Source organism: Haliotis rubra, unplaced genomic scaffold, assembly GCF_003918875.1.
Source record: "Haliotis rubra isolate DU_JTF1 unplaced genomic scaffold, ASM391887v1 Scf2, whole genome shotgun sequence".
In the NCBI taxonomy this organism is placed as follows: Eukaryota; Metazoa; Mollusca; class Gastropoda; order Lepetellida; family Haliotidae; genus Haliotis; species Haliotis rubra.
In genome coordinates this window covers 2606298-2624251 of record NW_025766002.1, presented here as the reverse complement: position 1 = coordinate 2624251, position 17954 = coordinate 2606298, and the positions used below count along the sequence as shown (strand labels likewise).

Here is a 17954-nt window from a genome sequence, read left to right as displayed (position 1 = left end):
CTTTCAGAGGTCTATTCCACAAAGATCTCTTACACCTGAGTTGACATTGACCACAAATTGACAAAATCTTGTTGAGGAATGGCCCTGAAATGTGAAAGTTAATTTCACTACTTCGTCTTTGCAGCGCTGTTACAAATATCTTGAACACTGACCGTAGCTATTTGCCCCCCTGGCATATAAACTCATAGAGGTTTTGACCACTGACTTTGGCGGTTTGATATCTTTTGCTATTTGGTATTTAAACTCATACAGTTATTTGTGAATATGGTGAATGCGAAGATTTGTTGTTGCCTGTTATACAGGGGAGTGTTTGAAAGCTGTCTTACGTTGAAAGCAGAGAGAATTCATATGCCAGATATGCATGTAGTATGGAAATCATTGATGTAGTCTGTGTTGTTGTCAAAAAAAGTCTAGAAATCCACTCATTGCCCCCAAAAATCCATGTCTTTGTGCTCTGTCAGTTGAGAGTTAGATGATTAATGCATTGTGAAGCTTTATTTACATGTTGAAAGAGATAAGACTTTATTTATATTCTGAATGTATGTTTCATTGTTAAAGTCCTAACTTGTTGCCATGTTACACACATGCTACTCCTTTTTCATATCCCCTGTAGTTCAGGTTCATATTTACCTAATATGGAGAAATAGTGGATTAGCTTTTATTTTTCAAATCATGTAAAACTTCCTAGATTAAACAATGATCTCACTTCCATCTTGTGTTTTTGATAATAATGTTAATGAAATTACCCCTGTGGTCTCGTGGTTGGTTTGTTGTTTAACGCCGCACTCAGCAACATTCCAACTATATGGCAGCCGTCTGTAAATAGAATCTCGACCAGACAATTCAGTGATCAACAGCATGAGCATCAATCTACGGTACGTAATTGGGATACGATGACCTGTGTCAGCGAAGCCAGCGAGCCTGACCACCCGATCCCGTTAGTCACCTCTTACGACAAGCATGGGTTACTGAAGACTAATTCGAACCCAGGATCTTCATGAGTTGGTACATACCTAAAGACAAGAAGAGATGGTACTTGTTTTCCTGCTTGCCAGTAGGAAGACGGAATAAAACAAGGACTGGTAGTCAGTATTCGTGTCTGAGGGAGGTGCTTGTGCAGACAAGTGCATACACTTATCGTAATGATGCAAGTTATGTTGACCCAATTATACCAAACCACCTTGTTTCAAGGAGATCAATTAAAGGTATTTTAGGATGGAAACGTTTCCACATCCTCTTTCCATTTGGCTTGAACAGGGTACCAAATCTCACATCAGCTCAATCAGAACCCAAGTATTCTCAAGTGAGATTATCCTGACAACATTGACGACATAATGTGCCTTTATCTGCTTTAAAGCACACAGCTATGGGCTAATGAGTGTTAATCATCTGGGGTTCTCATGTAGTACAATGCTTTCCCAATAACCAGTTCATTTTGTTTCAAGATGTACCGAGCAAACTTCCATCTATATGACAGCGTAAATTATGGAATAAGAATATACAACATGTTGTACTTACACTTGTTTATTGCACACATAGATACATATACTTACAGCAAGTTTCATAACGGAGCAGAATAAATCATCAGTATTGAACAGATCTGTTGCATACCATAAACTGTTTGACATTCTTGAGGGATACACATTCTTGAGTAAAAGGAAAGCACCACCAATGTGAGATCCTGTATGCTGAGCTATATCACCAGTGTATGAAATAAGGCCCGTCCGACAGCCCGAGATGGGCTAGATTTCTGAGGGACGGTCTAAATTTACAGCCAGTCCGATGGTCTGGTAAATGTTTTTTAGATGTTCCATACATCTGAGTAAATTAACCATATATTGTGCATTCTCTTCCCACAGAGGTTACTCCTGTCATATCTTCCTACGTAACCTCTGTTCTAATACGGCCATATTTCCAGGTTCTCGTAAAATCCCCTAGCGGCAAAAGATCGCAACACGAATTATCTCCCTTCTTTCTATCCAATCAGAACACCTGTTACATCCACTTAGATTCAACTTGACTAACACAAGCAAATGTGAGGCCACAGATATCCCCCATCTGCCGGGGACTTGTGTTGATGTTATACACAAGACGTTTAATGGCTAGCTTGTCCGTTGTCGACGAGGGCGATGGAGACGCAACTGACCCGCCATAACATGACTGAGTTCTGTCTAGAAGAAACGTTTGCGCATCGCGCAGGGGAAGAAGTTTAGTTTTCTCGAAGCATACGGAAATTACCGAGGCCTTTGCGAATGATCACTTTTGAAACAACGTCGCTGATTGCACAACTAAATCTGATTGTCTCCAATCACGAGTCTTGAACGCTCACACCATGAAAGGGCCGTATTAGAACAGAGGTTACGTAGGAAGATATGACATGAGTAACCTCTGTGGGAAGAGAATGTATATTGTGGTGTCTGGTCTGGTTAAATTCATTTCGGACTGGTAACATATTGAAGTCTGGCTGGTGTTATGGGCTTATTTCATACACTGATATCACTCAGAACATGTTCAAGAACATCCCCAATTGGAAGGCCATGTGTTGCCCACAAGCCATGACAGATTAAGTAGTTATATAAAGAAGGTTCTTTAGTTTTTGTGAGTAGTATATGTTAACAGCCTAGCTGAGATATGCATTATTTTTCCATGACAGAGAAATGTATCACTCACAATGTTAAATACTCCCTAGTCAGTGTTTGAGATGTTCCAGATCAGGGAGATGCCACGTTCTGCCCACTTCCTTCCCTCAGGCTCTGAACCGTGGGATTACTCAGAACAACCAACACGATACAAAGAGTTACAGATTATCTGTCCTGGGTTAAGCAGTGGTGTCAGCCCCTTTCTTTGGAAAGGCAATTGCTGCACTCATTCCAGAGTGACAGATTTTTAATTCTGATTCTTGAATACCTTATCCTATGAATGACTCAGAGACACTTAAGAAAGAAAAGTTAAATGCACTTTAAAAGAGTTAAATTGCAATCCGCCAATTCACAGGATATGATGTGACTAATGATGGATGATGTCATGAATGAATGTTCTTCACAATGAAGCCAACAGATGTAATAGTGCTACAGCATTAAGAATCACCAACATTATACAATTATAGACAGGTGACGAGGCCAATACCTGTTTTTATGGACCCGCGAAAAGCAATACTGACCTCGGAGTCGGACCTGCGAAAAGCAATATTGACCTCAGAGTCGGACTTCGTCCTCGGTCAATATTGCTTTTCGCGGGTCCATAAAAACAGGTATCGACCGAATTCACCAGTCCATAAATGTTTTATTATGTAATTACCCAAAAAAAGATTCTAAAAACCAAAATGTCCATTTAGTCAAGAAAAGTAATTTTATTTTTGCTACAAACCAATAATGTTATGTCAACAATATTGCGACATGTAAACAATAGAATGACGCCATACCTTGATGTCAAAATCTATATTTAGTAACCCAAGTCAATATGACTTTTGGTCGGACCTTGGTTGGAGTCAATATGCTTTTCTGTCGACGGTCACGAGACCGCCTCTAGACCAATCAGGTAACCGGAAAAATATGCTTACATAATAAATCCACATATTGATATGTGATTATACTTGATCCTCATTACACTGTTTCGGTAGATCAGTCCTAGACATAACAGTTTGGCCTTTTATTTCCTGTCTACTTTAAGAGCATAGAACAGTCAATAGCAAACATGGGAATATTGTTTCTTATCAGTATCCATTAATGTTTTACAGTTCATCACAGTAACCATGGTACACTCGAAAACATATTTGGAAGGAAGGATTAGTGTGGCATACAAGTTACACAAACACTTTCATACAGCAGGAAGCTCAACATTGAACATGAGCATGAATCTGACACGCGAAACTTCAAATATAACATGGAGCAGATCTAATCAGTGGCTCAGTTTTATATGTTATTGTTTTATATTGCACTCAGCTATATGACAGCAGTGATAAACAGTATGAGCATCAGTCTCAATGTGCAAGCAACAAAAATTATACATGTGCTCCAACAAGCCATTTCTGCATGTCAGGGGTGGAAATAAGTTTAAAGTTGCTAGTGTACTCTGGTACAGTGGCACATGTAAAGTCACTTGCCCTGATTATTTTCCCACTATACCAACCGTTTTCTTGCTGATTTTTTAAATAAACAACATAATAAACATTGGAGGAAAGTCAACTGGACACCGGTGCAGTGTGATATACAAATTTGCTTGCCCGACAGAAAAAAACACTGGACTCGGACGTCGGGCAATGGGTTATTTCCACCCCTGCATGTGTAACAAACTCTTTGTCTATCATTGTCAGGTATAGAAAAACCGAACCAACAATGGATAAGAGAAGTGTTTATTTAACCTGCTTTTAGTAAGGCAGATTCTATGAAAGAAATAAAAATGAGCAAGGTTTTAGAAATTAAATATCACAGTAGAAGCACCATGAAAGATCATTACATCTTTGTGAAATCAACCTGGTCGTGATAAACAACCACTTATCAACATCCCCAATTTAATAAGAATGAGACATAAAAGATATTGTCTGTCTGAGCACTTGTTTTATACTGCTATGAACTCATCTATATCATTTCTACACAGCCTCAGAAATTTGTCTTCTCCCTTGTCCTCAGCGTAATGCCCACATGGGTACAATGTGTGAAGCCCATTTCTGGTGTCCCCCCGCCGTGATATTGCAGGAATATTGCTAAAAGTGGCGCAAAACTAAACTCACTCACTCACTCCCTAGTCCTCAGAGTTTGTAGCGAGTCCTTGAACAAGACAAAAGTAACTATGTACGGGATTTATACATATCTTCAGCACAACTTAATTGTCCTGAGCCAGCCAAAAGAGTGACTTTCAAAGGTTGCAATAATATAGTGTCTCTACAACAAAACATAAAAATCAGCAGAGAATATATGGATACAAGTAAACGACAGGTATGAGCCCTTGACTTTTAGAACAGTATCCTCAGCACTAATTATAATACAGCTCATTTATCAGGTAAACACACATGCACCTCTTCACAACTGACTTAAAGGAAGTCATCAAGCAGCACACAAAGACTGGAAAAGCTGAGTACCATATGACCTAAATGTCACAGGTACCAGAGTTGGGATGTGTGTTGAAAAAATGAGATGTGCGATTGTGTAATTTGTGTATATCCATGCTTTGAACAAGTGCTTGATATCTCCCTCTAATAACACAGTTGTGTACCTGAAGCCATATCACATGATTCTGTTGTTCTCGGTACAGTGTAATCACGAGTTCCGGATCTTCAGGACCGGTGAGCTCTGTGCCACAGGCGTGGTGTCTGTGAAGGTGGAGGAGTCGTTTGTAGGGGTGGAGGCGCTGGTGTCCTGAGTTGTGGGAGTCAAGTTGTTATGTGCAGATCTCCTCTTAGGAGTTCCATCTCTTGAAAGGGAAGATCGTTTCTTTGGGGTGGTGTCTTTAACTAGAGACGATCTTCGTCTGGTCTTCTTGAGAATATGTTGACCGAACTGTAAATCAAAGTATTTTTTCATATTTTCATTTGTAATCTTCAAAGGGAAGCGACAGAAAACAGACAAAGCTTCGATTAAAGTGCAGATAGTTGAATACGATGTGATATTCACCTCGCTAGGACAGCATGCACATCATCTAGTTATTACATTCGTGAACTATTAAATAATGAAAGATACTCAAAGTTTCTTCATATTGATTGAAACACTGTCTGACATAACTGAACCATAATCTCAAATATACTATTGTTATCAGGCAATGTTATACATTGTGCAACAATGTTTCACCTGTTATATGTTGTACCTGCAGATCCATTAAGTGGCAGTGGTGTGCTATATTTAGACTTGTACTCGATTTAAACAAAATGATCTGGAAAGTGCTACAAGCCACTCTCCAACCCAGTTCCAAGCAGCCAGCATAATGCGATTTGTGACAATTTGTCACATCATACACAGTCCATTCAATATATTGTATATATTTTATTTTTGACGAGTCTACACATCTAATTAACTTATTTGATAGAATAGTTTACTGTTGCTGACAAAATATCCTAAAACGTGTAACACTATTTTGATTTGCGTAGTGGTTCTTTGTTTACATAGGTTATGCGGTAGGCCTGTCTTTTCTGATTTACAAATATGCATGTTTGTTCACAAACAAGAGTAAAGTCCGGTCACGTGATATGCAAATTACCCTGTTGCAGTGATGTTAGGCTAAGTCATCACTCTGCCGGAGTGTGGCTTGAAGCAGCTTATTCCAGAATTATCTGTCTTACAGAGGTTTATAAGGGGGCAGTAACTCTTGCCTCTCATCTCAAGCCAGAAAAAAATCAGCCCTGCATGTGATCACCATAACACCCTTAACACTTTCTGCCTTGCCCTTTCTTAGACTGACTGACTGACTGAGTTTGGTTTTACGCCGCTTTTAGCAATATTCCAGCAACATCACGGCGGGGGACACCAGAAATGGGCTTCACAAATTGTGCCCATGTAGGGATTCGAACCCGGGTCTTCGGCGCCCCCTTTCTTAGAAATTGGAGTACTGTTGCTGTGATAGATGAATATCACCATCATTGTCTTTATTGCTATAATCACTGCTTTCGTATTGTATAACATCTGAATTTGTACAGCCACTCTAGCTTGTACTACCATAGTAATGCCTTTGTACTGATTATATTAATTAGTGAACTTAGTTCATTTCAGAACACAGTTGTTAAGCACATCACATAGCTTTGTTGCTTGTCTTTTCAAACTGATGGTCAGTTAATGCAGCTTGGTGACAGGCTTTATTGATCTGAAGTGAAACCTTATTCTTTATTGATCTGAAGTGAAACCTTATTCTTTATTGATCTGAAGTGAAACCTTATTCTGTATTGATCTGAAGTGAACCCTTATTCTTTATTGATCTGAAGTGAAACCTTATTCTGTATTGATCTGAAGTGAAACCTTATTCTTTATTGATCTGAAGTGAAACCTTATTCTTCATCAACCTACTGGCAGTCTAGGGCTCATATCTGGAGAGCTGAAGTCAGGGTTGTTCTCCTTGTCGAGTTCTGGGCTGTACAGTCTGCGATGCGCAAACTTCTTCTTCAGTGCTTGAGCTATGATAGATGCAGCGTCAAGTGAGTCTGAGTTTGGCTTCCCTCGTACTGGTGTACCCCCTGGAGATCTGGTCAACAAACAGACATGTACACATTATTTCCTGATTGATCTTGGGAGTCAAAACAATATTTCAAAACAACCATTTGACAGGACTTAAGCAACAATATAATTTTTTTCAAATTCTTCCTAATCACTGACAGAAGGACAATCTGTGATTGTCTTTATAGCAAAGTCTTTAAAGCTTTTGCAATTACTATGGCTGTTATGCTGGAGATGCATTTTACCACACTGCAGCAGCCTGTAAGTGATGAAGTCAGGACCATCAACATCAGTGCCCTAAGATTTAATAACAATAAAAAACAGCCAGAGTACATTAACTTTGAGGATTTGTTTTTAATGTGGGTTTGATCTTGATTTTACTTGTATCCTAGTATGTCAGGTGTATGTGAGAGGTATGCCCTAGTGAGACTGGAGACAGTGGATCCAAATTGCAGCACCAGGATTGTGCGCATTAACTAAATCATTTATGTGAAACAATGTTTGCTTAATCTTAACCTAACGTAGAGTTAATTATTATACAGCCAACACAAAGTCTTCCTCAATGTGCAGATATTTTCTAAATCTGAGAATATCAGTCTCAGTACAATAGTTGTGAATATGCTGAAGTGAAATGAGTTTTAACACACCATTTTAAGATAACTGCATTTCTATAGCAGCATGAATGTATGTCTGTTTGTTGCTGCTCGTAGCTCTCCATAATTCTGTCGGTTTTATCTCTACAGCCCACTGACATACCAGCCCTTGTTTCATCCATTTAATGCTGAGTTGAGAAGAAAGTAACAAGGACACTATAGGACAGGTGTATCTTGAAACAGACTTACCTTTTGATAGACTTTAGTTTGACTGTTCCCAGCCCCTTGAGGATCTGTGACATGTCTGGCACTCCATCTGTCGCAGTGCTGTTGCTGGGGCGATTGGAATCCTCAGCTGTCTGTAGACCTGACTTTTGCTGAAACAGATGACATACATTTAGCTGACCAGGAGGGTTCAGATTCAGTTTGACCTACTTATCTTAGAATTTATACACAAATATTCTGTCTGACCGGTGAAGATCCAGGTTAGAATTGATCTTCAGTAACCTATGCTTGTCGTAAAAAGCGACTGACGGGATTGGGGGTTCAGGCTCGCTGACTTAGTTGACACATGTCATTGTATCCAAGTTGTTTAGATCAATGCTCATGCCGGATCACTGGATTGTCTGGTCCAAACTCGATTATTTACAGACCGCCGCCATATAGATGGACTATTGCTGAGTGCAGCGTAAAACTAAACTCTCTCACTATCTGCCTATCCTATTTTAGGAGTCTAGACAATAGTCATCATGCTGCTGAGTTTATTCTGTAAACAGACTAACATGACCATAGCTAAATTCAAGCTTTATTATATTTCTGACCCCAAAAAAGGTTCACTGCATGATGAAATCCAAAATTATGAAGTGACTTTACTGTTACAAATACTTCACCTGTTTGAGCAAAGCTGCTAGAGACATCCCACTTGCTTTAGGCTTTATACCAGGCACAGCTGTGGAGGGTGGCGGTGGAGGGAGTGGTGGAGGAGGCGGTGGGGGACAGGAAGGGGGAAGTGGAGGAGCAGGAGGAGGAGGGGGACAAACTGCTGGGAGAGGGATGCTGGCGCCGTCAGGATCAACTGGAACAAATATACAAAAATCAATTGGACTGAAAATATTCCCCATATTTTAAACCAATATATATCTTGAAAAATATTCACTGGGCTTTGCTTAAATGGTTAAAGGTGAAACAAGGTTTAATGTTTCATTCAAGATTGTTTCAATTTGATACATATTTATATACTTGAAAAGTACAGTGAGAAGCGAAACCTCTTGTAGCTCAAAACATACAGTTTCATTGAGTAATGTCATACTCTTGCAAATCCTAACTTCAACTACTGTGAACATGGAGAGAAAAATATTATGGAAAACACTCCCACCTCTGATAGATTTATTTGTCTCCTGTGTGAGTACAAGCAGCGCTATCTGTTTGCGTAGTGCTGCCAGCTCTTCCTCCATGGCTGTTAGCTTCAACACTGTGCTGGCATCCTGCGTCATGTTAGACAACATCGACAACGACTGATTCAGAGGAGTAGATGTCATCTCCTTCCGCTGTATCAAGAATGTGGCATCATCGGTAGCATTTATGATATCACATTCCTCGTCACTGTCCCTCTTCTCCACCCTGTGGCATCAGACACCAGTCACATACATTCAATTTACATGAGGTGTCAAATAATTGGTTCTTGGGCAGACCAGAAACAAAAAACACAGCAACTTCCCGAATGTGTAATCCTACCCCTGTTCTTCCCAGTTTTAGTGCTGTAATATTTCTTTCACAGGTGTGAAAGCTGGAAACAGATATGACTGGTTCTCCCTGTCCTGTCTAGGTAGGTTTTATTGTTTAACGCCACACTCAGCAATATTCCCGCTATATGATGGTAGTCGGTAAATAACTGAATCTGGTTCAGGCAATCCAGTGATCAATATTGTAAGCTGTGATACTGGCGTTGGGGAATAATGACATGTAAGTAATTAAGTGCTGAATGAATGAATGAATGAGTTTGGTTTTACGCCGCTTTTAGCAATATTCCAGCAATATCATGGCGTGGGGCACAAGAAATGGGCTTCACACATTGTACCCATGTGGGGAATCAAACCCAGATCTTCGGAGGCGTGACGAGCGAACACTTTAACCACAGGGCTACCCCACTGCCCTTAAGTCCTGAAGCCTGACCACACAATCAATTTAGTCACCTGTCATGACCAGCACAGGTAGATGAGTACCTGTTGTAACCAGAACTTCCACAGGGGCTGTCGGGATATGATCAGTGACCTACCTGTAGTGTATGCAGTTTTCTCCCCAGTCCTCCTCCACCCACTGAAGATCCTCAGAGGAAGTGGTGGAGAAACAAGTGTTAATACTCTCTGTGCTGCCATGGCGATAAACCAGCTGACTTGGGCCAAGCAGGTGACTCTGGAAACAAAGAGGAAACCAAGACACTTAGACACCACAGGAGAAGATAACCTATTACAAATGTATATAAAAATGTAATTTTCTGACTATAATTGATATTTTATACTTATCCTGACTCATGCTAATTATGCTTTCTCCTTCCTCTTGCGAATGATAGTGGAACACTTGAAATCCCTTGAAGTTCCCTTCTAAAAAAGTGGACGTAAAATCACTCACCAACGAGTAGCTCCCGCTCCCCCCTTTTGGCGTCCAAATGGTCACATGATCGGCCATATTTGTCACTCTCTCCGTATGTAAGCCCGACACCCGGATTTACAGGGAAATCCAGAGTGCCATAAGAGGGGAGGTTGGGAGGGCTAACCCCATGAGTCAGGATAAGTATAAAATATCAATTTTAGTCAGAAATTTACATATTTTTCCTTATTCTGATTCTTGCTAATTATGCTTGCAGAATCCGTCGGAAATGGTGGTGGGTCAGGCCACATTCTGGATTCACTCGTTGTAGGTATACGTCGTGTATTACCCCCCTTGGGAAATTATGACGGCACTGTTGAAGATTCTGTTCTTTCAACTTCTCTCTGATGAATCTGGGGGGACCACAACTTGTCAGATTTCTTCCGAAACTTCTGACATTTTCATGTGGATTTTAGATATACTAATATTCCATTAGTTATCTATTGCAACTCCATCTCTTGATGCGCGCATCAAGTGGAGAAGCGACCCTTCTTCATGTACAAGTATGTCCTATACAAGTACAGGGTCTATCACTCATGCTAGTCTGTCCTAGACGTGTGCATGGACTTATAGCCATTGCTCTCCAGAGCATTGTTTTCACAAGTCACGTGATAAAAGGGGTGAGATTTACTCAGAACCTTTGTGGAACCGTTAGTTGTTGTGCTACAACAAGTGGCCCAAACTGGTGAATGCCTGAGACGTCTTCGGTGGCAATGTCTCTGAGGTAGTGGTTGGCAAACACTGTGTTCGATCTCCAAAAGCAGCCCTCCATTATAGTTGTAATCGAGCAGTTTCCATGCATGTTGACGCCAGGGCTCTGACTTCATGTGGATTGGAGGCTCGTGGAGGCTCAAGTCCTGCTGCTTTATAAGGCCCTTAGTATAACGGCTCTCATCTAGATCGATATTGTTGTCCGAGAGACTTCCGTGGGCATCTCTGTTGATAAGGGGATGAATAGGCGCTTGAATTTTCGTCTCCTTGTTTTAGTTCTTTGTAAGTAGACTCAAAGTCCAGAGCATGTATTTCTGACATCCTTGCAGCTGTTGCTAGGGAAATAAGGAACAGCGTTTTCTGAGTTAGTAGTTCAAACGATGTCCGTTCTAGAGGCTCGTAGGCATCACTGGTGAGATGTTGTAGAACTATGTTGAGATCCCAGGCAGGAGCCTTAAATTTCTTTTGTTGGTCTTCCAACTTGAACGAGCGTAGTAGTGCCAGAATCTCTGGTACTTTGGTCAGCTTGATACTCGTTTTCATGGTGATAACTGTACTGAGGGCAGCTAAGTACGTTGAGAGTGTTGAACCTTTTAAGTGTCTCATCTATCGTAGATGACATAAGTATTCCGCCACTTGAGGATGTGTTGCTTTCACTGCTGTAAAGCCTTTCCTCTTTGCATATTGTTCAAATCTCTGCAACTTGTCGTCGTACAAGTTGCGAGTTGATCTGCATAGAGCTGGTGTAACTGCTTTCGCTGCTCTGGCGGAGTACCCTCTAGTCTTCAGGCAAGCTTTAATACGCTCCACGTGTGTAGCTGGAACAGTGTCGGGTTCCTGTGAGCTTGCTTGGTGTGTGGATGGACGAGTAGGTTCGACCACTCTGGTATTTTCAGGGTTGGACTTCCGAGTTCTTGTATGAGGACGGGAAACCATACCCTTCGCTGGCCAGTAGGGTGCAACCAAAATCAGTTGCAACGTAGTCGTCTGCTTGATTTTCTGTAGTACTTGTGGTAGCAGTGCAGGAGGCGGAAACGCATAAGCGTTTAGTCTGTTGCCCATGCCTGAGGATCTGGAATCGGTGAGACGAACGTTGGTAGCTGTTTGCTGAACTTTGTTGCAAACAGGTCTATTAGTGGGGATCCTATAGACTGTCTGATGAACTGGAATGCTTCTGGATGCAACATCCATTCCATCGGGGATGGTTGTAGTGGACGAGATAGGGCGTCGGCTATGACATTCTTTGCTCCCGGAATGTGGCATGCCTTCATGTAGATGTTCAGGTCATCGACTATGCTGAACAGGTGAAAGCTGAGTTGTAGCAGACTTGTTGATCTTGTTGACCCTTGTTTGTTAATGTAAAACGCCACTGTGGAGTTGTCAGTGTGTACTATGAATCGTGCGTTCTTTAGTACGCTTGACCAATGTTGTAAAGCATTGATTACTGCTTTTCTCCAACAGATTGATGTGTGACTTCTGATCCTGACTCGACCACTTTCCTGCTGCCACTTCGTTGTTGAAGTGCGCACCCCATCCTTGTATGGAGGCATCCACGTAGAGATGAGTGTTGCAAACCGGCTCTGACAAAAAGGTTCCTCCGCAAACGTTCGACTTCTGAGTCCACCATAGGAGATATGGTTTCAGGCTGTCCGGTAGTATTAACAGATCTAGACTGTCTAGGTGGGCGTTCACAAATACTTGTAGTGGGCGCAACTGTAATCTCCCTCTGCGAGTCATGTCTTGAGCTGAGGTGAGTAGACCGAGCATGCTTTGCCAAGCACGTAGTGTCAACGGAGAGAGCAATGCTTGAGATATCATCTGTTGTATCGTGACCCAACGATCCTCTGGAACAACTATGCGATTCACTGGTGTGATGAGTCGAATTCCTAGAAACTGCAGATCTTGTTTCGGCTCCAGTTCTGACTTGAGGAGATTCACTTGCCATCCTAGTTGAGTGAGCAAAATTTCTCCTTGGAATTCTTCTTCGGTACCAGGAAAATTGGGGAGTAAAACCCGGTCATGATGAGATCTTGATCTATCTCTTCTACTGCCTCTTTGTCGAGTAGGGTCTTGATAGCATCGTCCAGTTTCTCTATCTGGTCGGCTGCATAGTTGAACGCCATCGGGTTGCTTGTGAGCGACGGAGTGGCTTCCAACTGTATCTTGTACCCTCTGCGCAGTATCTGGGATACGTAGTCGTCCTGTAGTATTCTCCAATTCTCCAAGTACCGTTGAAGACGTCCACCCACTGTCAAAGGTTGTACAGGAACGGCTGGGGGTGGAAGACTCCAGTCGTTCCGAACCTGGCCTTCAGCGCTTGATTCCTCTTGCACCCCTAGGTGCTCAGCCTTTTCCGGGGTTACCTCTAGGAGCTCCGGTTGGGCGACAAAAGGAGCCTCTTCCTCCTTTCATACTGGAATACTTCTTTTCTCTGGCTCTCTGGACTCCTGCAAACTTAGATTTATTGGAGTAGCGTTGGGACGTCTGATGAATCACGTTAACCAAGGTGTCGATGGATTTAATCATCATAACCTCCCTGAGTCGTGAGAGACTTCTCTGGTGACTTCTTCAATTCCTCCTCCGAAGATGTAAGATGCTGACCATGGGGCTCTGTATAAGGACTTCATGAAGCGTTCACTCCAAGTGCATGCTGACAATAACCCTTGTCTTTTCAGGAGAGTCAAGCCCGCTGATGTGGATGCTAGGTGCTCCGACATAAACTGATGGTCCCTCTTCTGCATTAGTAGAGCGGAGTATATCATCCGGTCTTCTTCGGCGGAGGAATTCTTGAATTTCGAGATGAGTGTTTCGTTGATAGCCCTCGATCTGGCTAATCCAAAGAAAGTATGTCTGGTGGTTGTATCCAGCTGCGCTAACTTCTTATCCTCAATCTTGTAAGTTCTCTGACGGGAGTCGGTGATAATCTTGTAGTCATCATCAACCTCTGGAGCCTTCAGGAAGGGTTCCATCCTATGTAGAGGGAATTTCCTGGCATTTAACGTCAGGATGTGCTGATTCTGCGACTTGGTGGCTTTATCAAAAGCTGCACTGAGGTTGTCTGGTACTTGAGAGATTGGGTCGATCAGTGGAAAGGTGGGCGTGTCGAAATAATCGTTGGACATCTTGTTGGTAAACGCTTCATCTGTGTCCTTAGAAGGTGATGATAAGTCCAAGCCATTGGCGATCCAGGAGTTAACTTCCGAATCGGAGAATATGCCTTCACCTTCATCCTCTGATTTAGACATCTCTCGCTCTATGGATGCACGATGACTTGACTCTCTATAGGATGATCTGTAAGATGAGCTTTGCGCAGGTGATTGATCCGGATGCGATCTTGAATCCTTCCTGGAGTTTTGAGAAAATTCTCTAGGTCTTCGTGAAGGTGGGTTCCTGGACGTAGCTTCCCCTCTGTAGGAGTGTCTTCGCACAGGCTCTCGATGAGCGTCTGAATCCGATGGAGATGAAGACTCATATCTGCGACGTCTGTAGGGTTCAGGAGAACGCCTCGATTCCTTCCTGTGTGGAGACTTCTTAGCAGCAATCTCTGGAGCGTCTATGTTGGTAGCCGAGTCCAGACTCCTCACTTCAGATGGGGAAGACCGTTGTGTCCATGAGCCTTTGCGCAGGCTTCCCTCTTCATCCTCACGTGGTGGGGAGACTGTAGAGCCTTCACACAGGCTAGTAGCTGATCTTAGACTTCGTTGAAGTCTTCATGGTAGTAGCCTTTTTCTTCTGCGATGGGGTCAGCTCAGTAGACGATGATCTCTTATGGCCTCCGACGTTCACCACTGGTACATCGACCTGCTCCCGAGAAACGTTCAGCAATTCACTGGAATTAAAAATATCTGCAGCAGTGGTTAACACATGGTTATCAGCGCAATCACTCGATTTAGACATGACTTTTGAATGCCTTCGTACCCAGTCCTTAGCACGTCTATGGATGGAAAAAAGGTAATTATTAAATTCAACCAAAGTTAAATTTACAGAAAAATTACAGCGAGAGCTGAAAGAACATGAAACAGTGCAATTAGGACATAATAAATGAGGGTCAGCCGCAGACACTCAGTGCAGTTTTCATCAAATGTAAACATGAAGAAAACACAAGTCAAACAATGGAAAAGTTATATTAAATTTCAAACCGCAATGTAGAATATAATCCTAAAAACCGTATACAGCAATAATTTTAATGTAAGGTCCGAAAATATAAAAGGATATGTGCCGTATAGGGACCCAGGTGCTCTCACAACCGTCCTCAAGGGCGAAGAAGGAGAGAGTGACAAATATGGCCGATCATGTGACCATTTGGGCGCCAAAATGGAGGAAAGGGACACTACTCGTGGGTGAGTGATTTTACGTCTGCACTTTTAGAAGGGAACTTCAAGGGATTTCAAGTGTTCCACTATCATTCGCAAGAGGGAGGAGACAAGCATAATTAGCATGAGTCAGGATAAGGAAAAATAACTGAATATTATACACTATAAAAGCTGACATTCTGAATAACTTTACAGTTAAGTATCAATGTTTATTCAAATGTGGCAAAGTTACCATTCAAGCTAGCATTGTAGTATTACAAAAAGAAATTATAGAAATACAATGATTGTATTGATCCCTATGTCAGCAATACATGCAGGAGCTGACATATACAGTTGTACAAATGTACCTGCAATCTTATTCTTCTGGCAGGTTTGCGGGGTAGGATGGATGCAATGAGCCGAACCAGGCTCCGTCTCCTCACACCTCTCTCCCTATTACGTCGCTGTCAGGGAGACAATACATTTCAATTTTTAATGGGTTGTTTCCATAACGCCAGCATGATCAAGGACAGTATTAACAAATCACCACTCCAGCTGCAAGACTAAAATTGGATGTCAGGTTCCTGGGCCTTGTAATGCTTAGCAAGACGTTAAGACCATGCTGCAATAAACCATGATTTACAATTACATAACTTGCATCACCCAACAGAAACATAACTTGAAATGAGTTTGTAACGCGGGGCGAGCTGTCTAAGGCGCCAGGCTAGTAATCCAGCAAGCTTGGAGGTGCCGGGGATCGAGCCCACCTGTGACCAGGTGCAAAAACCTTGGAGTCAACTTTGTATGCAGACTCTTTCAGTGTTGTCACAACCTCTAGTGTACAGTACACAACCCTGTGCACTTAAAAGAACCCACGAATCCATTGGTAGATGACCAGATGGTGGCCACATGAATACGTGCAAACACCTAGTTGCGGGTACAGCAACGTGCAGTAAAGTTGGACAAAGTACTGTGACTATGTGTCCCAGTCCACCCACCTGGGAATGGGTACCCCGTAAGGATGGGAAAGCCACATTAACTCGGTGCGCCGAGTAGGCAGCAAGAGTTGTATGATCCCCAGGGAGTTTAGATTGAAAATACGATGTGCCGTTGTGATGGACATCCAATGATCGAGGAAAAACAAAGCGCCTTTGAGCAGTTGTACTGGATATCAGCCCTATACAAATGTATGTGTGTGTGTGTGTGTGTGTCTGTATGTCTGTATGTATGTAACATGTCCTGTCCACCAAATTTACATGTTTTCTTCATTATATTTCAGTGCTAATTTGAAGCGGAGTTAAAGCATTGAAAACTGGACCAGAATTATTGATATCAAATGCAAATATCCAATGAATACCATGTTTGGAGCTTTACTTTTTGCATGTTTACATGTTTCAGTAGTGTCAGTCTGGTGGACTATCATGAATAGTTGCTCTAGCATTGTCTGGTAATCCATCTACCTAGATACCATGGTAACAAACCAATATCACATTCCCAATAACATATGATATGGAACATAAAGCTGGCCTTCATGATACCTGACAACCATAGAAACATGGAACTATATTTGGGATCTTTGTGATAATTGAAGGTCAAAGTATATGTTCAATAGCTGAAATGGTGTTATACTTACAATATTCCTCACCAGTTCATCAACATTTATCCCAAGATAGTCTAGCACAACCAGTAGAATGTTTTGCAAGTCTTCTATGACATCCATGAGTCTTCTATGAGTCTTGCATCATATGTCAATAATCAGCAAAGTTTGGACATTTTCTGAAACATACCAAAGGTTAATCATGTCTAAATAGATCTGTATGTAACTGAAGTGTGGGAAAAAAGGAGAAATATTGTTTGGTTAGCTCTAAACAGAGAGCATAAACTAACTCTGCTCTAAACATCTAATGTAACATCATCAATGACAATGACCATCGTTTCAATAGGTAAATTTGTAAATATATGCGAGGTTGTCAGGTTTAGTTCAATGCTTTCAGGCGCATTTAGAGGTTTGAACAGAGACCGGTTTGAAGAACACGAATACATGACATTTGTTGTCTAGTTAAATCCGTTTTGAGCTGTTTGAAGACATTTCTGCGTCACTTGATGAATATGCATTTAAGTGCACGAACTATCATTAGCTAAGGCATTAGGCCACGGTATAAATCACCATGCAAATCAATGACATTATAATTTTTATGTGCTAGATTACAAATGCGATGGATACTTCACAGCGGATGGTTATTTTCGTTGAATCTATCGAAACTGAGAAAGGTGTTGCTGGGCCGAATGATATCAACCCCTACAAGGATTACACCTGCTGTCTATTTCAGAAATTGTTATCAAAATGGTGTTTAAATTTCATATTTTTCCTGCATGAGTTTCTTCTTTCAAACGTACCTCCATTCGTAGTGTGGACCCAATCGTTTATCACTTCCGGCTGAACTAATTCAAATGTTGTAATGGAAAATGAAACGAAAAACTAACATTTACGTTAAAGGACAAATTGTCTTGCTCGTGATATAGACAATTATTTTAAGTTCAAAGGACTGTTTATGACTGTATCTATCAATATATAT

General features: G+C 41.7%; 1 protein-coding gene across 2 annotated transcripts; it reads right to left on the bottom strand.

Annotated features, from left to right (window-relative positions):
- Nucleotides 1-4337: 4337 nt before the first annotated feature.
- On the bottom strand, nucleotides 4338-17858 carry LOC124275350 (mitochondrial fission regulator 2-like). Of its 2 annotated transcripts, none has more exons than XM_046710851.1 (9): nucleotides 17776-17858; nucleotides 17012-17154; nucleotides 15747-15842; nucleotides 10005-10141; nucleotides 9105-9349; nucleotides 8620-8804; nucleotides 7979-8106; nucleotides 6990-7164; nucleotides 4338-5495 (listed from the first exon to the last, which is right to left on the bottom strand). In XM_046710851.1, exons 2-9 carry the CDS (start codon nucleotides 17096-17098, stop codon nucleotides 5256-5258), a joined length of 1293 nt encoding a protein of 430 aa, XP_046566807.1. In that variant the 5' UTR covers nucleotides 17099-17154; nucleotides 17776-17858; the 3' UTR covers nucleotides 4338-5255. The 2 variants fall into 2 exon arrangements, with proteins under 2 accessions (XP_046566807.1, XP_046566806.1); XM_046710850.1 differs by having other exon boundaries at nucleotides 17734-17802.
- Between the last annotated feature and the right edge of the window lie 96 nt (nucleotides 17859-17954).

Coding starts and splice junctions, on each gene's coding strand:
- LOC124275350 (XM_046710851.1), bottom strand. CDS start 17,098: ATGGATGTCATAGAAGACTTGCAAAACATTCTACTGGTTGTGCTAGAC. Junction 8,107..8,619: donor TAGCAGCTTTGCTCAAACAG/GTGAAGTATTTG, acceptor CATCTGTTTCAG/CAAAAGTCAGGTCTACAGAC. Junction 5,496..6,989: donor ATATGAGCCCTAGACTGCCA/GTAGGTTGATGA, acceptor TTTGATTTACAG/TTCGGTCAACATATTCTCAA.